This window comes from Nyctibius grandis, chromosome 5 (genome assembly GCF_013368605.1).
Source record: "Nyctibius grandis isolate bNycGra1 chromosome 5, bNycGra1.pri, whole genome shotgun sequence".
Lineage (NCBI taxonomy): Eukaryota > Metazoa > Chordata > Aves > Nyctibiiformes > Nyctibiidae > Nyctibius > Nyctibius grandis.
The window spans coordinates 14692709-14719520 of NC_090662.1; the positions used below are offsets into that span (position 1 = coordinate 14692709).

Consider the following 26812-nt stretch of genomic DNA (forward strand, 5'->3'; position numbering starts at 1 on the left):
TGCCAGGAGGTTGAGGGAGGTGATCTTTCCCCTCTACTCAGCACTAGTGAGGACACATCTGGAGTACTGTGTCCAGTTCTGGGCTCCCCAGTACAAGAGAGACATGGACATACTGGAGAGAGTCCAACAAAGGGCAAAAAAGATGATTAAGGGACTTGAGCATATTTCCTATAAGGAAAGTCGAGAGAGCTGCAACTGTTCAGCTGGAGAAGGCTCAGGGGGCTCTTACCAAGGTATATAAATACCTGAAGGGTGGGTGCAAAGAAGATGGAGCCAGGCTCTTTCAGTGGTGCCAGTGACAAAGGAGACAAAAGGTAACGGGCACAAACTGAAACACAGGAGGTGCTGTGTGAACATCAGGAAATGCTTTTTTACTGTGAGGGTGACTGAGCACAGGTTGCCCAGGGAGGCTGTGGAGTCTCCGTCCTTGGGACATACTCAAAAGCTGTCTGGACATGATCCTGGGCAACCTGCTCCAGGTGGCTCTGCTTGAGCTGGGGGTTGGACTAGATGACCTCCAGAGGTCCCTGTCAACCTCAGTCATTCTGTGGTTCTGTGATAATTATCTCAGTAGAGTTGGATTCTGGCATTGGGATATATTTAAGCATATGTTTGCATTCCAATCTTATTTGTCATATTACAGCATTTCATACATAATATAAACCATTCTATGGCATTCCAGCAATGTTCAGTCATATGGATAACACTGGGCCTGGAGACTGTAATGAAGGAAGGGGGGCTGCATTTCAAGTAATTTTACAGATCTCATACTCACATTGCTTCATTATGGCTGGACATATAGAGAAGAATATAGGCAGTAAAATGGGACACTATCAAAGCACAGAGTGAAGACACAGTTTAAAGATAGAATTAAAAAATTAAAAATACATGTAATACTTACTGATACTTTCAAAGCTAGGCCGGTGAAGAGAACAGCAACCTCGAAGATTCAAATGTAATACATATAGACGCCACTTCTGCAAAATATTTACTACTATTTGGTCCTGAACTTTATGCTTCACTGATGAAAAATTGATCTAAAAATTTAAACAATTGATATGTAATTCAGTACTAAAAAAGGTAGTACATACAAAATACACATAATGATGAAAATCACTAGTAAATATATGAAGTTCTACGTAAACACTGAATCAATAGTCTGGAAAACACAGAAATGTCTGTGTATTACATATATAAAAATTCTAGGCAGCTGACTACAAATACTTAAATGTAGAGGAAGCATGTATCTACAGTATTTATGAAGCTAAGGCAAGTCTTGAACTGCCTAAATATGATATGTCAGAATATTATGTGCAAAGAAAATGGTGAGACTTGAATATTTACTTTATTTTTTTCCCTTTAAGATGTATAAAATCCTGAAGTTGCTAAAGAATTTTTTTTTCTAATTAATGGTCTACTGATACATCAAGATATCAAGAATATGTAACCTCCCATCTTAGTTTTAATAGAAGAATCCTTAAGTGATTTAAGCTGCAGGCTGGGAATATCTAGATCTTTGACTAAGAACATTATTTTTCTTAGTATCTGTCAAAAGTTCAAGTTTAAGAAGTTTTAACAAAAAATACTAGAAAATAGTTTTAACAGTCTATCTACCAAATGTTTCAAAAAAAAAGGCAGGAAAGCCAACATATAAACACTTAATAAGAAATATCTCCTTTTTTGGAGAAGACTTCTTCATGCCTTCTTTAAATTTGTTCATTAAAAAGCCAGAAAAAAACTTCATTTGAGTTGCTCCTATTTTTTGTTCATGTAGCTGAGTAGAACAAGTCATATTCTGGGATAAAACTTTTATCCTAGATATTTAGCATTCTTAAAGTAACCTACCTCCTTGCCTCACTCTTTTTTAAAATAAATAAAATTGAAATAAAATATTGAAAGTCATTATCTTACTTACGTCACTCCATAATGAACTGTTCTGAGTTAGTAGCATCCATGTTTGGCTAACTTGAGCACATCTTGCCAGATCAACTAAATTTACATAACGGAAAATCTACATCAGAAAACCAGACATACATGATATTAAAAACTGTTCAATAAGAAGCACTGCTGTATTAAATGATACATATTGACCTATCCTAAACAACAAGAGCTATTTTCAAATTAAATACTTCTTTCTTAGGTGTTTAAACATACTTTTTATAGCAGAATGTCAATAATTACTCTCATTAACAGTCTTAACAGAGAGTATGAAAAGGTGGCTTTGCTTAAAAGCTCATAAATTCAAGCTATGACAGGGATGTTTCAAAATGGAAGATTTTTCATGGACTATCAGCAGTTTCATTTTACCTATATTAAAACAACACTTGTTAAAACACCTCTCCTAAACCTATTTGCGACAATATAATTTGGACTAAAGCTTTGCAGATTAAATATAGTATGTTTAAATTCAACTTTAAATTACCTATGAAGAGTTTTTGTAGTTTCTACCTCAGAAGTCTTTTTAATTTAACTAGTATAATTTGGTAAATATATCTACAAATCTTTAATCTCAGAATATGTGTTATATTATGGCAAAAAAATATAAAAGCTATACTGATAGTTCATTTTATATAGTTAAATACTCTAAAATATACTTGCTTAGTGCAACATTTTGAACAATTAAATTATAGCATTCCAAAAAGGTCTTGCCCTGGTAAATAATCTTAGATACAGCAATCTCAGGCTATAAAAGTAAGAGACTGAATGAAAATAACATTTGGCAAGCTTCTGCCATAGCTCTTCACCTGCCATTTTTATGACCAAGGGTCAAACTATTTCTGCCAACAGAATGTTAATGTTTCATCTTAGAAGAAACTTGGTAGAATGAAATGAGGGAAAATACAGTAAAATTTAATGTCTTTGCTATAGATGCAAATATGCATTATATTATAACCATCTGAAAATATAAGATGCATTTAAGATTCAGAGACAAAGAGCATATGCAGAATTTTATATAAAACAGCTGGATTATTTACATACTAAAAACTCCGATATCCGTAATCATTTGCAGAAGTGAATTACTACATTATATGCTGAAATATAAATATCTGATATGAAACACATCACTTAAAATGTGCAGTTCTAAGTATGAAAAAGAAACCAGTCCAAAGGAACACAGTTAAGAAAATCTCACATCACTTTTCCTAATGCAACTTTTATATAAGGAAAACTTTATGATTGTAATATAATTACTTTCATAACTGCACAATAATACACCAATGGCAACAGTTTAAACCTGGTATGGTAATTGGCTGATAGCAAAAATACAAAACTTCCTAATTTCATCCCATAACCTGCCACTGAAGATGAATTTTTCTTATTAATATACATTTTCAAAGAGCTTAGCACTGAAGGTATGTACCTTAATAGTAAGATGTCAGAGTGAAAACATAGCAAAGATGCCGGTGTGTTTTATAGAAGAGTATTTCTGTATTAGTTATACAACTTTCCATACAATGATGCATACAATAAAACCTGTTTTTCATTATAGCAGTATATGAAGTATGATTTGAAATATGCTCCAGAAAAATGCATGCATACTCTGTACAGAGTTCACTCAAACTATACAGGCACAAGAGAAATCTTGAGTCAAACAGAGGCTTTGAGACTCAAATGAGTGTTGTACTCAGAAGCAACACACATAAAGCCTCTGTAAAAGTCAGGAAATAATTGCAAATTTTGTTTCACTTCTGGTAATCCACATGGCCACGAAGTGATGAAAGAGTGACTACCTGTGTAAGTGTAGAGAGCATGAATTACCAAAGTGCAGGTTATCTTGGTTATACTGAAATATGCTTTATAATAAGTGAGTCACTAAAAATTGTTAGAATCAAAAAGGGATGTTCTAATAAAAAAGATATTTCATTAAGGGAAATACTCCTTCTTCAAGAGAAACTTTTATCCTGATTTATATTCGGTGCAGTTCTACTGAAATGAACAGGATTGAAAAACACATGGGCTAGAACCCATTTTTATCACAGAGATTAAGTTCAATTAAAAAAAAACAAGGAGAAATATCAAGAGCATTCTACCAAGATTTAAAAAGATTTGCTGATTCAACCTATAGAAAGGCTATAATTTCTTTAGCTAGAAAAGGACAAATCAGGTAGGAAAATCACTGATAATGTGTCTTTTACCAGAAGCATTTAATTGCATAGGTAATACATTCAAGCAATTTGCCTGCTCCTCAAAATACACTGCTGTCCGACAAGCTGTCTCTATTCACTTCATACAAACTACTTAAAACAATTTTAAAAATCAGGTTTTCTGGCTTTATGTTTTTATTCTGGACTCTTGGGAGCTTGCTATAGCCATACTCATTTTAAAGATATTTAGGTGGTTCAGAATGCAGTTGGGGACTTACAAAGATATTTTAAGGTACAGAAATGTGTAGGCCCTTTTCAATAGCAAATTCCTTCTGTACACCCCATCCCTTCAAAGACTTGCATCACATGATAATTATAGTTGGATCCATCACAGGCTTCTCTAACCAAAAGTCTGTTTAATTTGGACAGGTGGATTATTTCCTTAACTTCAAAACTCAATCTAATTGAAAGCTCTAAGGAATTTTGACACAGCTCACAAAAAGTATTTGAATAAACAGAACTATATGACTTGTTAGAATGAGAAAGAAAATATTGACTGTATTATTATTCATTGATAGGATTTAGTTTCATATTAGAAGAACAAAAGCAAGGCTTTTAATTTGACACACTCTTGCTAGTAACCTTTTGAATTTTCAGTTCTGAAAAGGTCTGTTGAAACATTTACTTCATGTTAGGTCAAGACCACAGTAGACAGCTTTAATGCACAGCAATCATTGTCTGTCAATAACTCAACATCAGGGTAACTGTGGTACCGCTGACTTTTTTAGGAAACTGTAATTTACAAAGCAAATGGTTTCCAGCTGGCCCTGAGGACAGCTCTTGTCCCAGCACTACACACAAACTGACATATTTTTTTTGCACAGGAGCAGAACAGTAAGCTTCAGTAAATGATAGCATACTAATAATGATATTTACTAAATATCCTGTGATTTTGAAATGATCCACCGCCAAGTATCATCTATGGTGCCAGTGACAATGAAGTCTCCTCATCGTAAGTTCTGAACTTGGAGAAGTCCAGGCACGCTTTATTTTCCATGGTCTGTGAACGCTCAGAGCAAAACATGGATTTGGCCTGGAGGAGACAGCACCTGGTAACAATCTCCTGTTGAAGGAGATTGTATCTACATACTGGATGCACCAAAAAGGGAGCATGAGGATTCACGGAGGGAAAGAAAGGAAGACAGAAAGGAAAAGAGACAGGAAGAGAGAGAGAAGGAGAGAAGGTGAGAAAGAGAGAAGGAAAGAGAGAAGGTGAGAAGGAGAGAAGGGGAGAAGGAGAGAAGGGGAGAAGAGAAAGGGAGGGAGGAAGGGAGAAAGAAAGAAGGAAAGAAGGAAAGAAGGAAAAAATGAAAGAACGAAAGAGGAAGAGGAAGAGGAAAAAAGAAAGAAAAAACAGAAAAAGAAGAAAAAGAAAAAAGAAAAAGGAAAAGGAAAAAGGAAAAAGGAAAAGAAAAAGGAAAAGAGCAAGAAAAAGAGCAAGAAAAAGAGCAAGAAAAAGAAAAAGGAGAAAAAGAAGGAGAAAAAGAAGGAGAAAAAAGAAGGAAAAAAAGAAAGAGAAAAAGAAGGAGAAAAAGAAGGAGAAAAAGAAGGAGAAAAAGAAGGAGAAAAAGAAGGAGGAGAAAAAGAAGGAGAAAGAGAAAGAGAAAGAGAAAGAGAAAGAGAAAGAGAAAGAGAAAGAGAAAGAGAAAGAGAAAGAGAAAGAGAAAGAGAAAGAGAAAGAGAAAGAGAAAGAGAAAGAGAAAGAGAAGGAGAAAAAGAAGGAGAAAAAGAAAAAGAAGGAGAAAAAGAAAAAGAAGGAGAAAAAGAAGGAGAAAAAGAAGGAGAAAAAGAAGGAGAAAAAGAAAAAGAAGGAGAAAAAGAAAAAGAAGGAGAAAAAGAAAAAGAAGGAGAAAAAGAAGGAGAAAAAGAAGGAGAAAAAGAAAAAGAAGGAGAAAAAGAAAAAGAAAAAGAAAAAGAAAAAGAAAAAGAAAAAGAAAAAGAAAAAGAAAAAGAAAAAGAAAAAGAAAAAGAAAACCAAAAATAAAAATAAAAATAAAAACAAAAAGAAAAAGAAAAAGAAAAAGAAAAAGAAAAAGAAAAAGAAAAAGAAAAAGAAAAAGAAAAAGAAGGAGAAAAAGAAAAAGAAGGAGAAAAAGAAAAAGAAGGAGAAAAAGAAAAAGAAGGAGAAAAAGAAAAAGAAGGAGAAAAAGAAAAAGAAAAAGAAAAAGAAAAAGAAAAAGAAAAAGAAAAAGAAAAAGAAAAAGAAAAAGAAAAAGAAAAAGAAAAAGAAAAGGAAAAGGAAAAGGAAAAGGAAAAGGAAAAGGAAAAGGAAAAGGAAAAGGAAAAGGAAAAGGAAAAGGAAAAAGAAAAAGAAAAAGAAAAAGAAAAAGAAAAAGAAAAAGAAAAAGAAAAAGAAAAAGAAAAAGAAAAAGAAAAAGAAAAAAAAAGAAAAAAAGAGCTCTGCTGTTCTGCAGCAATGCTTAGGCCCCCAGCTAGTGCAAAGCTGTGGTCTGTGCCAGTAAACAGAAGAGCTCTTTCTGCACTTCCCGTACTGAATAAAATAGTGACAGCTCAAGAAAAAGAAACCAGGTGACAGCCACAGATTTGCACTTCTCTCTGGATCAAGGGAGCTGCACTCTTTTTAAAAACAAAATGAAAGCATTTCAGTAGGCTTCCTGCTTTTCTGTAATAATTTTTGTTCCCTCTGCACTTTACACATCAATAAAGCCATTATTTTCTGGCTTGCCCCAAAGATCCACAGCTCTAGGTTCCAGCCCACATAAGTAATAACTTGCATGACTTATCCCACATACACAAAAAATACTTGCAAAAATACTGTCAGCACAGCTGGCTCAGCCTGTTCTCTCGCGTGCCCTGAAGGAGACCCTCCAGAAGGCACTCCCCAGCCCCTGACGCTTCCATGCACCCCTCCTCACATCCCTGCACTGCTGCTGTTGTCTTTTGGTTGATCCCAGTCCTTAACCCTCCCTACCCCAACATAACCCAAGAGAATCAGCTCCTATTCCCTGTGGCCCAACTTCCCTTGGGAAAGCTCCCTAGGGAAAATAGGAAACTGCTGTGCCCCCATGCATTGCAGCAACCACAGCGTACCCCACGACAGCTCAGTTTGTCTCACCACTGCACATAAAAAAAGGAGGAGGAAGGTGGCAAACCCTGTCCCTCACACCAGCCAGTTAACACAAAACCCTCCTGTTCTTCTCTGGGCTACTGTCTTCATCTATACCCCAAACCTATATCATCGCTACCTCAAAGTAATGTTATTCTGTTCATTCTATTAAAGACACAATTTTTTTGGGGGGGGGGAGGTGGTAGGGGGGAACAGACAAGCAAAGAGGGGAGAGGATGGATTGGATGAAATTTTGGGGAGGCTTACTTCTCCTCCTAGGGCGTATGTCATTAGTTTTGATTTCTTTTATGACATACCATTTCCTTAGCTCTGCCTTTTGGACTTGGATTTTAGATATACAAATGCTATTTAAATAAAGACAAACAAAAATAATTCCTCTTCCTACAATGACATATTTATACATGGATCACAGAAATATAGCTTGAAATTTCTGTGGATTATGCAATTTTCTTTTTTCTTATTCTTTAGATTATTTCCTATTTAAATCAGAATTCTCACTTCCTACTTCTTTCTCCTCACAAACGCACATTAAAATATACACTATGATGGGACCAAAGTCTGTAGATCAAATTTTGGTCATTCTGCTCCTCATACAGTAAATGAATCTCTCTCTCTGTTTTAGTGGTGTTTACACTTGTATGGGAAGAACATTCCCTTTTGAGTGCGCTGCTTTAGAATCACAGAATCGTTTTCGTTGGAAAGGACCTTTAAGATCATCAAGTCCAACCATTAACCCAGCACTGCCAAGTCCACCACTAAACCACGTCCCTAAGTACCACATCTGCACGTCTTCTAAATACCTCCAGGGATGAAGAAGAGGTGCATACTACAGATTCTTCCTTAACTTGTATCAATGTCTAAGTAAACAGAGGTATGAGTATCATGACTCCCAAATTCTTCAGGAGAGATACTACTGCTGCTGCAAGGGGCCCATATCTGAATCATTTGACAGCAGTTCTCTGGTTACTGGATGAGCCAGTCTAAGAAAACAGCACAGACTAAACCCCATTGATGGACCTACATCAAAATAAACGAGTCTGACATCCATGAAGACTGTATGCACCACCAGTGGAATCCATATAGATGACTTAACGAAGAACTAAAGCATGCTGTATTTTTGGTGAGTAAAGTCTGTAAACTATGCACATGATTTAGCTTACAGATTCAAGTTTCTTGTAACATCAGCAACATTATGCACATGCTTAAAATTAACTATCTGCATTTGGGTTTTAGACTTCATTGGATAAAAACTGAATTTTGAGTTCACTGTAGTCCATACTATTTAAAAGAAAAACATACCAAGTTTTTCTGAAATACCACTTCAATGTTTTTGCAATGTTAAAATAATGAAAAACCATGATAGGACAAATCAAAGCTTATAAATAAGATAAAATGAAAACATTTTAGCAGTAGTTCCAATGTATCCCTCAATGGCAATTACTTTCAGTAACCAACCTATAATTTAGTTAAACTGTCCTCTGCAACTGAAGGCCCCACAACCAGTAGTTAATAATTCTGTTCCTTTTCTAAAATACTGCCACAAATCAATCGTCTTGCTTCTGGGTAAAACTACCTTCTCTTCTAGAAGTTAGCATATTAACAAGCTTTCACTCTCTAAAGTTACATTTTGTAAGGATACAAAAATACCAAACAAAGCAACCTCTTAAAGAAACAAATTAATTTAAACAAATTGAATAAAAATGTTTGGAAAGAAATCTCTCCCTACCCACTGTGCCCTTGCAGTAGATTCCTCTCCCCTACTCTTGCTTTCTAGCCTAGCAGTTTTTTCTGACTTAAGGAGCTGCATAACGTCCATACAGTCTTCTCTGTATTTTTAAGAAAATTAAACTGCTTTCTACCACATTTGGGGCTTGGCCTATGAGCTTCCATTCACTGCAAATAAACCCCTTCTCTCAGGAGTTCCACTCTCTACCTATCCCTACAGATTCCCTGATTTCTTGTTCTCTCTTTTTAAGTCTCCTCCTCTTTCAGTCTCAGCTCAGAGAAGCTTTTGGGTGTCAGGATGGAGCATGCAGAATATGACCAGGTGCCACTGAAGGAACGAATAGCATTACCATCCTTCAAAGGATTCCACCTGACTCAAAGTGCAGCATCTAGAACAATGTAAACAGGAACCTTCCTTTCCATCGCACAAACACATCCTTTTCAACAAAACACAATATATGTACTATTTATGAAATATACATATTAAAAATTTAAAAGAAGAACAACTATCACAAACCTGTAATAAGGCTTTTTCTGGTAAATGGGATGTTTTATGTCTGCCAGTAAGATTATTTGATTCAAAACAGCCTTTCTGACTTTCCTTTGCCAAACTCTGAAAAAAGATGGTACAAGAGAAGTACAATTTTATCTTAATTGAAGGTTCAAAGTTCCAAATACATTTAAATATTCAAAAAATGAAATTAAATTTGCTAAACTTGACTAGGTATTTTCAAATCCCCATATAGTTACACATCTATGAACATTTTTAACTGCTATTACTGAGAATAATCACAGTTTTAGGGTTCATCTCACAATTTTGCATCATAGCAATACAATATAGAAGCATAGGAGACCATCTGCGTTTCCAGAGTAAAACATTGTGTACACTAGATTGTGCACACAATATGACAGAAACATGAAATTAGCACATGTGAATTTTTCAGACAAGCCTTCAAAAGGTATCACTACCAAATCTCTCTGATTTTATATTGTACCATCAACAATGCATACTGCATGAAGATACTAATATATAATCTCAACATAGGAGTACCATTGAATCTCCTTTTTTGTCTTTTATTCTAGCTCTAGAAACAGAAGAGTTTCAGGGGTTTTAAAATTGTTTTTCATTTGACTATCGCTACAGGGAAGAGAGGAGAAGAGAAAAGAAAGATGAAATATGCAGAAAAGAAGAAATTAGGAGCAAAGCAAATGGGAAGGAAGAAAACAGTGAGATAGGAAAGCCAGAAAGAACAGAGTAAATGGAAATAATGAGCTTTAGATTGTAACTTCCCATTCTGAAAATTTATTTGCCCTTCAGTAGCGAGTTCTTCTGGCCCATTAAGTTTATTAAATATTATAATCATTGATGGCTTAATTCTGTATTTTAAAATCAATCAATGTCATCTCAGATGCCCTGGATTATCCAAGATATCCACAAAAGTCTGGCAGATACGACATAGGACTGGCAAAGGATTCCTGCACTTCTTGAGCTTTAAGCTGGAGGCCTGTCTGGTCCAGCCTTGCCTGAGATATCCCAGGGCATGCTGAATTACACCAGAAACTATGTTTAGGTGACTTAATTGCACCCAAAATGCCTACAAAAGTGTACACAATACAAAAGTATACAATCAAAAAACGTGGATTCAGTTACATGCTTTCTGTTGTATGCATTCTAATCTAATTACGGAAGTCAAACCAACCCTTGCAACTGCTATTAAGAATGGAACGTATTTAAGAATATTATTCCCTATGAATGACCTGATATGCTCCAGAAACAGGACATCTTTTGTGCACTCAATCTAGTCGGACTAACATTGTAACTATTTTAAGATACCAGCAAGAAAACAGAAGAAAGAAAACGTGCGGGAGGGAGGAGAAACAAAAATAAAAGTGAGTCTATCAACTAATTTGAGAGAACAGGGAATCACAGAATCATAGAATTGTTTAGATTGGAAAAGACCTTTAAGATCACCAAGTCCAACCGTTAACCCAGCACTGCCAAGTCCACCACTAAAAGAAGCAGGACTAATGATGGATTTACTCCAGGAAGGGTTTGACAACTGGTGTCTGGCAGCCAGCAACTGATAAATTGTCCACAGCTGGTTTCCATTCTGACCATCCTACAGTAGGGGAAGGAAAAGGAGCAACAGTGGGAGAGTTTTATCTGTGTGAGCATGATTTTTGGAACCCCCATGCCATTAGCAGTGGCTGGGTCTTACAGCTCCCATCTCTCCCCTTCCCCACATGGTATCTGCTGACCATCTCACCAAGCTATAGCATTCTCTTCCTTGGCAGGAGAAACCTTCCCAGAAATGAGAAGAGCCCTGTTTTTCACAGTGAGACCAGATAGGGCTGCTGGCAGCGGGGCATATGGGACTGTCCATGTGCTTCCTGCTCTCAGGTGATCACAATTTTGGTTATTACACACTTTTGGGGAAGAGATGAGATTACTGAGGCTTCTTCTCACTCCACAGGAATCTATGCCTCTTGGATTCTGGTGGCAGGGATCCAGAGGCATCATCTTTACAGATGATCATCTCAACTGGTAATACTACCCCTAAGACATCAGCCACCTGATCCAAGCCAGCTAGATCACTGATAATATACAACAACACTCAGCACCTTTTGCTGCTTAAGATATGACCAAACTTTTACTTGTAGAATATAGAGGTAATGATCTGCTTCCCATATCGCTTCATTTAATATTGATAGAGCTGTTTTTCCGTAACAGTTGGAATTAATTGAGTTAATATGTAATCATTGAGCTTACTATATTTAAAGTATTATACTGCATACCTCAAAATATGCTTTGGTTTCCAAAGAACTGTGGGCCTCTGCATGCCAAGCTTTCACGACGGCATTTAAATATATTTTGTTAAAGACCTGTTGCAGTCTCTTTGCTGCCACTGAGAATATACATAATTATAAGCAATTTGAGGACCACAGGTAAGAACAAATATGCCATTTAAATGCTTTAGATGAATGTCTTAAATTACATTTCAATAAAACAGCTATTCAATTCAGCTTCTGTAAGGAAAAAAATAACAACTTTTGACAATAGATATAATTAAGACCATTGCAATAGGATTTCAAGTCAGCAGGAAAGGCATAAACATGACATATTTCCAATTTATCAGAGCTATGCATAAGACACTACTGATCCACAGTTTGATCTACGAAATTACCCAATAATTTCACAGAGCTTGGAGCTGCAAGATGTATACAGACCTCAGTGAAATAAAATACAATAACAAACTTTAATAATGTTTCAGACAGCACAGAAGTCAAAAGTCATAAGAATAAATTCAGTAAAGACAAGTGCTAAGTGTTACACCAGTGTTAAATGTACAAAGAACAGTAAAGCAGCTTACGAAAAATCACGTGTTCATTACGAATTAATGTAAACACTAAAAATTACTTTTAAGAAAACTTTGAAGTAACTGAATTTTCTTTAGTCCAGCACAAAAAAAAAAAAGCATGGGGAACACTATAACTGCCCTTCTATACGTAAAAGGTGTTACAAATGCAATTGAAATAAAATGCTCTTCACAGACGCTGAAGTAAAAACAAGAGGAAATAAGTGCAATTTTCTGCAAAAACTTAAGTCATCATTCAAATTTATTTTGTCAGTTAGCTTTATAAAAAAAATGCAATAAGCTACAAAGGGAGCTGAGACTCTTCTTACTCGAGACTTTCAAGAACATACAGCCTTTTGAGTAGCTTAGCCCTAAATAATCCTATCTCATGGACAAGGACTAAGCTTGATTAGTGTGACATACACTTCTCTGTCAATAGGAGGATTAAAATCTAAATTTTGATATATTAAATGCACACTATAGAATACTTATCTACTATTTTTTTAACAAAAAGGTGTCTTCAAATTCAACTGAAACAAATTATTATAAAGCTACATTTAAGGTCTATTCTTGTTTGTGAAAAAATATCAGTGGGTCTCAAATCTGGCAAGAGATGTAATGCTGACAGTATACACCTAAGTTTGTTTTCTGTTACCCAAGTCATGCTCAAACACTATATGTTCTAAGGAACATACTGTATGATATTACTTAATTATACACTTCAATGAGCAGCACTTTGCACTTTAATTACAAACTTTAATAACTTTTTAGGCTATACAACCAGTAAGGTACAGAAACTGGAAATACTTCAAAGCAAATGCCTACAAAATAATATCAAATTTTCATTGCCCAAAAGACCCAAGGGAGAAAGGCAAAAACTCTCAGGATTGCAAAGGAAGTCCAAACTGCATCTACATCAATGTGCTCTGATTTTCATCAATCAAGATCTAACAGCCCCTTTAATTCTTTCTCAGAACACACTGTTCATTCTTAAACTTTTTCCACAGATCACTCTTCCATTGATTGTGTTCACAGTACAGTAGAATTCTACTATAAGCAGATCCCCAAAGTGATCAAATTTCATTTAAGAAAAAAAAAATTTTAAACCTCTACCATTCCAGCAACCTTGTTTACAGTGCAATCCCACAAACAGTTCTACTGGTACTAGTCAAGAGTCAATGTAGAGAGTCACATAGCCAAGAATGACTGAATGGTGTTTCTCTGTATGTCAGCTTTGTCATGGAAGGAAATATATTGTGTAACTATGCCCTCTAGCTGTCTCCTTTTTTGCTTCTGTGAATTTAAGATTAATAAAAGTTGCCTTGGCTGAAAGTAATATTTAGAAGAGAATATAAAAGGACGTAACAAAAAGGAACAGGAAGTCTCCGAAAACTGCCTAGGGGAGTGAGTCAACAGCTTGGGCCTCTGGCTCTGTAAGAGCAATGTTTGCGTCATATATAACTGCCTGAGCTCAAACTCGAAGCTATAGGTAGTGATTTTGGCCCATTCTTTACTTTTATGAAACTTCTGACTGGGTGGACTCAGGTTAACAGAGTCTATGTTCACAGCTGCTTTTGTGTGAAGACATTTAAAAAAAAACCCATACCTGCAGGATCTGTGGAACACAGAGTCTCAGGCAGAATGAACAAAGTATTTATTTTTTCTGTCTTACAACTTTCTTTATTTTATTTTGATCTTCATTCCTTCCCCACCTCTCATCATGCATTCCCTCTAACTGAAGGCAAGACACCAGCTCTGTGATCCCTCCTGTTTTATCCCTATCACTCTACTCTTCACCTCCCAGAAAAGCATCCCAACTCACTCCACACTGTACTTCTGACATACGCTCCATTTTCCTATCACCTCCCAAGCCTGCTTTGCACCAGCAGCACTACTCAGTCTTTAGAGAAGAGTATCAGCACCATCTGTCCTAGCAAAGAATCCAGGGAACTGCCTCTCACGGCATTCATGGCATCAAGTTGCCACAGGTCAACCAATGAATGGCATCCTGCAAAAAGATAGCTAGATAAATTGTTGGACCAAGCATATTTAATTAATACAGCATCATTTTCTTTTATATAACATGTATTTTTTTGTCTTATGCAAAGCAGCTATGTAGACTTACATGTCATCTTTTCCTTGTGAATCTGCACCCATGTGCTCCACTTCTGTATAACTACTCTTAATACTTGGACGTTATAATGGACTACTGCTAGAGACATCTTCTGCTTTGCCTTTATTCTTTTTTTCTTTCTCAGCAGACTATATCTCATCCATCCTCTGAATTTTAAAACAGAATAAGTAATTTAATATGGCTCCCGACCTGATTGAAGGAAAATCTAGAAAACTCTGCAATTTGCTGTAAAATACAAAGCTGTCAAGCTCAACAATATAAACTTCTGAATAAAACTGATGCTCGTTACTTATAATTTAAATAAAATATGCATTGGTAATATTTTTCAGTAGTAATTCATTCACTCTTTAATACAATTTCTACTTGTTCTTAATATTCTACAGTATCAAGTAATAAAAATTTGTTTGCTTCCACCATCATATACTCCTGCTGCTGTCACCTGTAGTTTAATGTACAGATCTGTATTTATGGAAGAACATTTTAGTGCTTATACAAAACAACTTAAAAGTGCTAGATGCATGCATTTACTTAAATGCTATTTACATTTTCTTGGCAATGCAAATAAAAATTAATATAATAGAATACAAATTCAATTTATACCTTAACAATTTTAATCTTTGGTAAAAAACTCATTTCTCTTCTAAGTGGAGTAATAAGAAATAATTAGATTCAGAATAAAAAATGTATTTCAAATTAATCATATGTTGCTGATATATTAAAATACACTATCTCTCTGTATCGGATTTGCTGGAAAGACTACTGATTAAATTAGACTTTACATGACTACTTTCATTTGCCAAAATGTCTCTCATTTCAAATAAAAAAATATTAATTTCATTTCATAGAGTTGGGAGCAATTATAAATACAACATTCTAGTGTTCCAGTCCAACTTCTGTGATAATTAAACAAAACTGTTAGCTCAGACAATCTTCAAAATGCTGCTGTAAAGGAAAAAGGAATAATCTTCTATGTCCCTGGTGTACAAGACAAAAAGAAAAAAAAAAGGTTTCTCTTGTAGCAAAGAAGACTTGGGTATTAGGAAAATATTTTCAGTAGAAAGGATTATGAGGTACTGGAATAAACTGCCTGCAGAGATTGTCATGTCTCCAACACATGTGATTTTTAAGATGACTAAAACCAGCCTAGACAAATGTTCACCAAGGCTAACCACAGTACAGCTTGAAAATCTTCACCTCCCTACCAATCCCATGATTCTGTGATTCTTAGTAAGGATTTACACCAGTGTTCCTAACAGAGTTGTACCTCCTATGTAATAAGCATTTTGTGCTTTTCAAAACAAAATAGCCCACACTTATCTATTCTAAACGGAGGATCATTAAATTTTGATACACATGCTTATAACAAAGATATCAGTGAACATGTTTATTTATTGTGATTATACTATTTTAAAACATGTCTATGTATTAGCCCCATTTTCAAAAGGAAAAGTTGCATTACATAAAGTATGAGTTACCTAATCCCAAGCATAAAGGAAACTGAAAAAAAGAGTGGAAGAGAACACAGATCTTTTACTTTCAGACACAAATTCAAATTATCCTTTTATTTCTGGGTATAGTACCATGTTCTTGGCAAAGAGAGATAATTAAAGGACTAATTAATTAATAATAATAATAAATTAAATTATTAATAATTATATTATAATTATAGGATAATTAAAGGAGGATAATTAAAGGATAAGCAAAGGACTTTTTTCAGGTCTGGAACAGGCAGAAACTCAGAACTGACTAGTTTTAACACAGAATAATATTGCTGAAGAACAATAAAGCCAAATGTAAGTTTCTAATCTTTCTTCATGTTGTTCTATTAAAATGAAAACTTTTTCCTCCTTCAAAAGAACTACATAAATATTGCTTTGGTAAAAGATTTTTCCTAAGAAGTTCCTGAGGTATATGTAAAAGGTATATACTTACCCAAAATACAGCTTCATTAGGTTTCTGCTGTAAAAGTCCCATGCTTTGGTGCATAATTCTTCAGTCATCTAAACAAATAATTTATGACATTAGTACACAAAACAGTGCTGTACTATGAATATTTTGAAATCAGACAAAAATATGAAATCTTTTATTTTCCATGTTGATTGGTGCAAATTAGAGTATCTATTTCAAAGACAAATGTTCTGTGTATAGTTAGAAGTACTCTGCTACCAAATTACACCTCTGTTTTTACATACAGAAGTTAAAGGAAAAGCTAAATTAGCATATGAAACAGAACTAATATGTGTGCTTGAGGGAAAGCTCAATAACTGAAATTCAGTCTTTCATCCCTCATTTAACTGTAACTATTAATTGTTAGCATTGATAGCACTTCCCAAGATTTATAGGTTCAAGTGTATTTTAGGAATCAGCCTAAGTAAAACTAAATGATGCATAGAAAAAACATGTTATTGAAACTAGATTCATATTTATTTGGAACTCTTTTTTAAATTATGACCAAATATGAAACAGTAACTACTTGTTCCCTACCATACGCCTAGATGCTATGCTCACCTCTGATGACATTAGTTTTTGGATACAAATCAGTATCAATAGAAAGAAATGCAAAGCATCATATTCCTCGCATTAGCTATAGAAAAGTAACATGAGAAAACTTAAAAAGAGAATATGAGTATTCTGTATTAGATTTGTTCACAGCATAGAGTTAATGCAAATGTTCAATGATTTTTACCAGCTGTTCACCATCTAGTCCAAAAAGAGTGTTCAGGTAACTTTCTGAAATCCTCTTTAATTTGGGGTGTAAAGACAGGTCAATACACAAATGCCTTTAAAAGAGAAGTAAATTATATTAACCATATTAGTATCCCCAAAAGAAAACGCATCTTTTCTCTGTACCTAACAGATTATAGTTACATGTTATGGTATTATAATGTTATTATTAAAAGATTAGGACCTATATCACTTTCATTACTAATACCTATAGCAGCTGTTTTTTAAATGTGTTTACAAAATATGAAAACAAATTATCATGTTTTATTGCTACTCTTAGATCTATGTTGAAACACTGTGCACATCAGTGCTTAATACATTCCATGTAATACCTATCTTGGACATTTCCGATCAGATTATACCATTTTGTTTCTCATCTTAATATTGACTGAACAGCCATTCCAAATTTTCAGTAGTTGGAGCAATGTTTCCTGCTGTTGCAGATAGGCCATGCCATGTCTAGGTAGGTAAGCTGGTTTGTTTTCATTAAAAAAAAAGAAGACACACTCAAGAGCCAAATAAGTCAAAAAAGACTATGCTGCATTATGCTTCCATGAAAAATATGGAAATAAAAAGTATTTACCAGAGGGCCAAAATTAAGAGAGAAATCAAGTCAGTTTTCAACTTCTAGGAAAGACATCGTAAATAATGAAAAGTAAACAATAAAACCTCATCATTATGGTTCAGGCTGTTGGTGCACCCTGTGATATGAGGAATTGTGTTACCCCACAGAGAACCCCAGGGAAAGGACACAATAAGGGCACAAATCTGCATCACCAACTGTAATGATTTTACCTGCTACCACAATGTTCCTAAGTCAGTCCATGAGTGCATGCAGAGCGGTTAGAGGTCCAGACAACTCCTGAGAGCTCTGCTTGAGTGGGCCCAAAGATTAAGGATTTATTATCCATCACCTACTGAAAACTTCAACCAAAAGTGACAATTGCACAGAATATAAAAGCAAGGTAAGTACCTCCCTGGTTAGCCCTTTGAAATTACAGCTTCTTCACATTGCAAAAGATGCCTATTTTCCTAGCATTAACCACAACTTTGTCCATTATATTCCCTTCCCTCTTTTTTCCAGCTCTCCTTCTCTTAAGTTTTTCTAGCTCCTGTCTAAATAGAAAAGCAGCATCTCTTGGGGTCAGTTTTAATCCAGTGATGAACACTGCAATTTTCTGACAATGATGAAGCATTTTACAGAACTCAGTATCTCAGAACTCATATTATATGAGTGACAGCACACCTGCTTAACCTGAACTCTAAAAGATTATATTGCATAGATTTTACATGTAACACAGAATTTAATTCATATTGAATTAACACTTTCCATTTCCTTCCTGTACAAAGCTCTTTCACTTCCCAGCAGAGTTTCTGTCTTCAGGCATCCTTATCGTTGTGAAATTTTGTTCATCTTTTTTTTTTATCTTCTTATCCCTTACACTACAATCTCAGTAGAAGTTCTTGTCAATATTTAAAGTTTTCTTGCAGCTTAGTCCTGATGATGTCCTAAAACATCAGGCTTGATTATAGCACAGCTGTGACACCTACAAATGAAACTGCATTCTTGGATGAAGTCCAGTAAGTAAAAAAAGAGGGTACTCCATGTTCTTAGTGATTCACATCAATGCAAATACCATTACAGCTTGTTGCTCTTCCCTCTGCATCAATTTAATTGTGTTCCTAATACTCAAAACCTTCAATGGCCCAGAATTTATAAACCTTAAAGACAGCATATTTACTAAACACAACTTTTCTTGAAACAGACCTGAACCATGAAATCACTTACTTATATGTGCAAGTTAAAGAAGGAGAGGAAGTAACTTTCACAGGAGCTGCACCAACAGTAATGAACATGCTTCAAAATAAGGTAAGAACATATAATCTCACGATATACAAAATCAATGCAAAACTCTGCGTCTTGTTTTCTGCACAGCAAGCTAAGAATACACATACACACTTTCTCTCTTTTGTCAGGTACAGACTAACTATAAATTAATCAAGGGCTTTTTTACTAACAGTGGGCAAAAAGCACTAACAAGTCTGAGAAAAAGCACTTGTGGTGAAACATATTTTTAAAAATTCAGATGGCATTTTTAGCCTATAGAAGTTGCACATATTTTAGAGACCAAAGCCTGCTCCAATTAAAGTCAATCACAATATTCTCTAAGATTCCAGTGTAAACAGAACTAAATCCTTAGTCTTTTTTATCTCATGCTGTGATGACTTCACTTAAAACGGTGAAAGAATACACAGAGAAGAGAAAAAATGAGAAATAGTGCAATTAATGATTCAGTCCTTGAAGGCCACATCCCTGGTTCATATAAGTAAACATACTGTGGACAGCAATGAATTTATAACAAGTAACACTACCTCAGTTTTGATTACCACAAAAGTAAGGGTTTAATACATTAACTAAACAAAGAGGAGCATATTCATTAGATATTCTGTAGACAAAACAAACCCTAGACATCAAAAGAAAAATATTTTCTGTTTTAAGAAGATATTGTCTTACTGTATTTGCAATATCATATGCCATTCATATCTGAAAAAAAAGCAATATTAACATTTAACTTGCAGTCTACACAGTAGATGCTGTGCCCTTAGAATGTTTTAAAAGTCCAGGTTCAATATTATAAACCCCATAGCACACACAAACATTTAGTATGTACCATAAGACAGCATCTAGTCCCTTTTCCATTATTTCTCTGAGCTTTTCTTCTAAAAATGTAAGTGGATCTTCTGGACGCATAGCAATTACACCACAAAGCAGCACCTGCAAAAAGTAACTGCAAATTAATGTCTTTGTATTAACAGCAGAGTAGCATATTGTAAAATAGAGGCATTTCTTCTTATCACTTACCATTCAATTTTTAAAGGTAATATTGCATGTATCAGCATATTTCAATTGCTACACTTCGAAGTACTGGGTTTAGGATAGTAATAAAATACGCAGTATTTAACAATTCCTACTAAGAATTTTATTGCTTTTAATGTGCATTAAAGAAAGAATATATAGAAGATTGGATAATTTTCTTTACTTAATGAAAACCAGAATTTAAAACAAGATTAATCCTGTGTAGTAAAGAGCATGTTGAAGGGGAAGCATGCCCAGAAATTGATCTTGTAACCAGTACTGAAAACTAAATGCAGTTTAAAAAAATATTTGCTTTTCAGGACTGTGTTATCACACTACTTTGCATTATCTTTTTGTAATAATGCATAACAACTGATGAAACATTTTTCTAATTTGTCCTTTACCTGTCTTCAGCTAAAGGACGTAGATCATTTATTTTTGGATTGTGTGCTCACATACAGCAAGAATGTCCAAAGTGTATTGACTTTTAAAAGCATATGGGCAAATTGCAGTTATGTAAGTGAATATTTATGAACTAGAAGCTTTCGTGCCTGGTAAAAATTTCAAATCATGACCATCTTTAACTAGACATTAATCTACATTAATGCAAAAGATGCTGTCCTGGGACACACTCTCTTGTTTGTATTTCCCTCTGTTATAAAGAAACTAGCTTTTATTAGTTATCACAAAATCAACATCTGAGTGTTTAGATTTTCTTCCAGCCCTGACACTATTTCTTTGTCTCTGCCCACTTTTCCCTACCACCACTCTCCATGGTGCAGTTTGCTGGTACACATCTATATTGTGCCATTCAGAGTCTGCTCTGGCCTCTACAAGCTCATCACCAAAATTCTGACTGTGCAACATCACCATCCGCTTATGTTTAATTTTCCCAAACCATGGCCTTTCATCTATGCCCTCAGTGGGCAGAAATACTTTCTTCATTTTCTAACATCTGTATTGACTCTGACTTGTTATTACTGTGATATAACTGATCTATATAAATATAAAACTAAATTTTAAAACCAGGAAATATCTGAAGCAACTGCTACATGTTGGACAGATCAAGACAACACAATAATATAATGGTTTACTCACTGTACAAACTCAAATGATGCAATACAACTTTATTTTCAAGACGTGGCCTCTTGCTCTTATTAAATTCATATGGAGCATGTGCTTGAATCCTTTTCAGGAGGCATGGTGGGAGCACAAGGGAAAAGAGGAAGGCTCTAAATCAAAACCATGCTATGGATATAGAGAAAAAGCCATGCACAACTTAGAGGCAAAAAAAGTCACCCTGTCAAGTGGGCCCCCACTCTGTAGGGGCAGAGAGCAGGGCAGGCAGATAGAGGGACCAGCCTGGGAACCTTTGCATGCTACAGAGGCCTTCCACACACTAATCAGAATACTATGGAGAAACAGAATCAGACAATAATGTAAACCGGAAGGGGTCTCTGAAGGTTGTTGAACAGAAATTGTGGCTGCCTCATCACTGGAAGTGTTCAAAGTCAGGCTGGATGGGTTTTTGAGCAACCTGATCTACTGAAAGATGCCCCTACCCATGGCAGGGTGGTTACACTAGATGACCTTTGAAGGTTCCTTCCAACACAAACCATTCCATGATTCTACGATTCTAAGTTAAGAACAATATGAAAAGGCAAAAAAAAATATTTCTTCATGCACAGACACAATGAAAGGCAGCTGTCTTCAGTTTAGACACCTTGAATATTTGTAACTCTAATCAACACACTGATTCCAACCTTGGCACCTCTTCAATCTTCTTAACAAAAATGTAATTTGCAAGGTACATCTTGATAGTTGACTATCTTTAGAAAATATTATAAATCCATCACTTCTAATTGTAATTCATGACAAATAATATAATTTCAAATAATACACAGGCAGTTAAACAGCTCTCATCACAAATTTTCTCATGGACAGATTTCCTAAAGCCAATCCCAATGTTGGCCGGCTGCTCCCTCTGCTGGATTAAACCGCTGGAGTCAGCCATATGAATGCCATTTCTTATTATTTCCAGTTTTGTTTACCTTTTTCCCCGCCTCCTTTTTCAAACAAACGCAAACTACTTTTTTCCCTTTGGATGTTCTGAAAGGTCTCCAACACAGGAAATCCAAACTCCAACCATATACTGGAGTGCAAGGCCTCTGTTTAACATTTGTGAATTCCTTTATAAAACTTAAATAACGAAGGAATTGTAACACCTGGTCTGGCAATCCTCATTCAGGTACTCTTCAGTGATGTTTGGACCATGTGTAAAACTGAAAACAATTAAGCCGAATCTGTACAAGTCTGCCTGTTTCTACTAGACTTCTACAAGACACTCAACAATCTGAAAGAGTCCATCTACAATTTTGCTCAACATATAAATTTTATTTATTCATAACATTAAACAACTAAAAGTAAACTCATACATTAAATCATCATTAGTCACATACCATCACAACCCCCAGCTAACCAACTACCAAACAAGTACTAAAAAAAACAAATCAACAAAACTGCTGCAGTGCAACTAAGTTATTAGGCTAGAATTGAATATTTAGGTCAGTTTTTATATGAATGGCTTCTATTCATCAATCTGAAAAAGTTCATCTGTTGTTTAAAAGTTCACAAAGGAAAAGTCCTATAATTGTGCAGCATTCAGTTTAAAGCTCTGTAATGGAAGAACCATTTTTAGCCTTCCTTCCTGTGTACATTTAACAACTGTTAAAAATAGATGCATACCTACATATATATATTCTTATTCCTTATTCATGTGTGGAAAAGAGCTATTGAGAATCAGCATATTCATCTCCTGAATAAAATGAAATACTTGATATTGATATCCAACAAGTTTTACAAACTCTTCAGCTATAACATTTTTTTGCCATCGAAAGGACCTCAGTACACAGTGCAATAGTTTTGTTGATATTAACAGACATTTTCTAAACAGTAACTTCCATTTATTTCCAACGCCAAATAGACTGCATGACTGGGTGGCATGGATGACGACTATCAGCTGTGCCTTAGAAAATACTCGAGAGGACGAAGAAACATCCACGTCTTGTCTATAAAGTTTTCCAAAGCAAAAAGTGCCAAGATCTAAGTTCTGTGCCTCAAAAATCAGGTAATCAAAACACAACATATTCATTTTTACCAAAAATTCTTAACAGCAGTATATTTCCATCACTTTCTCTTATTCCTAGTCCTGGACAAATCAATACAGCATCTACCCAATAGTAATTCATTAGAGATATAACCAGCTTTAAACTTAATGATTCTCCCAAACCCCATAAGCTATCCGGAATCAGTAGATGCCATTGGGTGTAGTTTTATTAACAACTCCTGTTGTTTTCTTGCAAACCATCATAATGTGCAGTGGTTTTCCAGAAGCACCTACTAAAATCAAAAGAATGTATGTTTTCCTGTTGAATATCAAAAAATGAACTAAATAGGTTCCACAAAAACTCTCTTTTCTGTGAAGCTTGGATAAAAGCCCTTGACCATCTTTGGTTTTGATGTGCTGTGACTGACTACTCTCTTTCCCTGCTGACCAATAATGATCTTACTATGTCTTTGTGTTTTTTGTGCCCATTTATGTTTCTTATGTCTACTTGCTGACTCACCATCCGCTTATAAGGCACTTGGAGAGGGAACATCTTTTGATAAATGTACAGCACCTAGCACAACATAATACCCTGGATCATTACCTAGGTTTCTAAGCATTACGATGATGATGACTATTACAAGAAGTAGTATGTGAGATCATTATATAAAAAAAAATACCAAGAAAAATATGAATTTTGTTATTTTGATTTGTTGCTACAAATGTCTTTATTTCCAAGCCTCATACTTCCAGTGCTGAAGATGTGCTGTTCATTGTATATTCAAATTACATTACGATTTATACATTTTAGGTATTCTATAATATCTTGCTTAAATGTCAACGAAGTGTTATAAATATTAAATATTACTATTTCATCTCTACCTGCAATAAGAGACTACACCCTAAAACCAGATGCATTTTGCAAAGACAGGAAAAGCCTGCCATCCCCAGGAGGAGTTCTAGCAAGGCAGGCAGCAGCCAAAGCAGCAAATTAACAGTGACAATGAAACAGATTCAAAACTGTGACAAAACAGTTGTAAACTTTGTCTCCTCTAGAGACCCAGAAAGTCTGGTCTGCTGCTGCTACTGCTGTGAGGGGAAGAGGAGGAAAAGAGGAGGGTGTGCAAAACACGTAATGAGGCCAGGACTGGCCATGAGCTTCAGCCGTCCACTAACCCAAAGTAGATGAACGGCTCCTCTCTTCCAGACATAACCCCATTCCTCTTCCTACCACTTCAGCCATTTATCCTTCATGGCAAAATTCATTTGGGTCACAAAGCAGAAAAATCTCAAGCCAGCTCTGCATCCATATTTAATTTTAACATTGGAAGAATACATCTACTAACAACAGTAAAAGTCGTCATATGCACAGTGTTTGTAGGATTACAGTTTGCCTGACTTTTTATAGATACTGTTTAAAAGTAAATCTGGATGAGAACTGAAAGAGATAAATCAGACAGGCATGAAAGACTCAGACGCAGCAGGGAACCCCAGATTATTTGGACATGATTATTTGGACTCCAACTGTGTTTGGACCATGTCCAAACCACAAACTAATCATAAAAAGACTTAAGCAAACGGCCATTTTAAAACTCTATATCCTTAATTTTGAGAATATGTATATAAATGTTCATAGTTCTCAGCTTAGCTTGGATGTTCCTTAATACAGGAGCTAGTATCATCTCATTTATCTTCATACCAAGCATACTGTAACTTCATAAAGAAATTAAAATATAATAAAACAAAATAAGAACTGTGGCTAGATATCAGCAAGCACCAACCTCTAAGAAACAAGAAAAAAATGCTAAAATATCTTACACAGGCTAATTTTTAACTGGTGCTTTCTTTTAAGAAACTCCCTTCAATCTTAATTGTTTTCATTCTTAGCTTATTAACTTAAAGCCACTGTTGCTATAAAGGTATTTATAACTTCTGCTTGGAAATATAATATGAGCTATTTTTGAAGGGCTGAATCAAGAAACACACCGCATGCAGATATATCTTATATTTTGTTTTTCTGTGCTTAAAAAAAAACAAAGAATGATCAAGACACGGGCCCTCAGGAGAGGTACTCGGTCTGTGTGGCAGTGCTGCTCTCATAATTATTCTAATTGGCTCAAGATTTCTTTATTAATGTTTCCATGGAAATCCTGGCTGTAATAGCTGCTTGCAAATGGGGTCTATTTTTAGTAGCTTAAAAGTATCAGGACAACTCTTAAACGTATATTTGTGCGTTGTGCTTTTCTTTGTTTTAAGGAAACTGAAAAACAGCTGCTGCAGATTTTGAAACAGGCAGAGGTGAATGTGTCAGAGATAAACAAGGAGGAAATAAAAGAAATACAGAGTCAGGTAGGAATTCTAAAGGCAAACCCACCAACTCTGTACCCCCCCTCTCTGTCCTTCACTTTGTTCTCTAACATTTCATGGAAGTTTATTTACTCCTGGGCCAATAAATATCTAACGCACTAATATCTGAAACGTGGTCCACTGCCAGGTTTACCTTTGATAGGCCATTAGAAACTACAGGTTGTATCCGCAGTGCTCAAAAGGAGGGAACTACCCAGCTGAAATCTAGAGGTACTTCTGTAACTAAAATTAAAGAATTCAAGCAAATCTAGGGAAGGTGCCAGTGCAGGTCACTGCATTTCCCTTCATTTCAGCCATTTTTTGAGCCTAAATATGGATTAAGAAGAAGAATTACCTTTCTTCATCTTAGTTCTACTTTTAAAGTTTTCATAAATTGTTTGAAGCAAGCTATTAACAACAGAACAACAAAACCATGCCCCACACCGGCAGCGAGCAGCGTTAGGGGTGCAAAACGCCCTGGCCAACGCTGAGGGACGCAAGGAGCCGGCAGCGGAGCACAGCTGACGGGGAAGGGACGCTTCGCAGGTGGGGGGTCGCCCCCCTCCCACGGATGCTACCGGCGGAGTTTGTGGTTCCACCGGCCTCAGTGGGAACCAGGCTGCCGCCCAGCCGGGTTGTGGATGGTCGGGGACGATTGAGAAGGCGACGTGCTCCCCGTAGCGCGGGCAGACCCCGCCGCACCCGCGGCCTCCCTTCCCCCCTCCCCGCCCGCCAGCGGCGGCGCCTGCGCAGAACGCGGGGGGGAGGCGGCGGCGGGGGGTCCCGGGCGGTGGAGCGAGGTGGCAGCTTCCCGCTGCTCGCTGCAGCGGGGGACGGCGATGCGTGAGCCGCCCGCCTTCGCGGGGTCTGCCGCCGTTACCTCGTAGATGTCGAGGAGGTTGTGGCGGATGAAGTAAGCTCGGAGCTCGGGGCTCGCGGTCCTGAGGGACGCCATGGCGGCGCTGGGCCCAGCCGCGGCGGCGGTCGCGTAGCAACGGGCCCGCGGCCTGGAGCTGCCCGGGACGAGGTGCCCCGCGGGCCCCGCTGCCGCCCTCCGCCAGCGCGGCACCTGCAGCCGGCAGGGAGAGGCACCCTGTCCCGGCTCCGTGCACAGCTGCGCACCCGTGTCCACCCCAGCCTGCTCCCTGCTCCCCCATCGAGTGGGGCGAGGAGTAGTAGAAAGGCTTCCATGTACCGAGAGGCAGAGCAGTATCCATCAATTCCTGCTCCGGGTGGTCCCAGAGAGCTCCCCCCAGCCCTGCACTGTCACGGTTTCCTTGCCAGTGCTTTGGCTCTCCACCCCAGACTGTTCTCAGCCGAGCTAAGTGCTC

At 36.4% G+C, this 26812-nt stretch overlaps 1 protein-coding gene across 1 annotated transcript in view; it reads right to left on the reverse strand.

Moving 5' to 3' along the window:
* The window catches only part of FBXL13 (F-box and leucine rich repeat protein 13), a 93134-nt gene extending 66698 nt beyond the window's left edge, over positions 1 to 26436 (reverse strand). Inside the window, exons 1-9 of the mRNA XM_068400962.1 lie at positions 26362 to 26436; positions 19845 to 19948; positions 17135 to 17228; positions 16381 to 16448; positions 14440 to 14594; positions 11755 to 11864; positions 9476 to 9571; positions 1916 to 2011; positions 902 to 1037 (exon numbers count right to left, since the gene is read on the reverse strand). Of these exons, the coding sequence (XP_068257063.1) occupies positions 902 to 1037; positions 1916 to 2011; positions 9476 to 9571; positions 11755 to 11864; positions 14440 to 14594; positions 16381 to 16448; positions 17135 to 17228; positions 19845 to 19948; positions 26362 to 26436 (934 nt within the window). The remainder of the gene's footprint in view (positions 1 to 901; positions 1038 to 1915; positions 2012 to 9475; positions 9572 to 11754; positions 11865 to 14439; positions 14595 to 16380; positions 16449 to 17134; positions 17229 to 19844; positions 19949 to 26361) is intronic.
* Between the last annotated feature and the right edge of the window lie 376 nt (positions 26437 to 26812).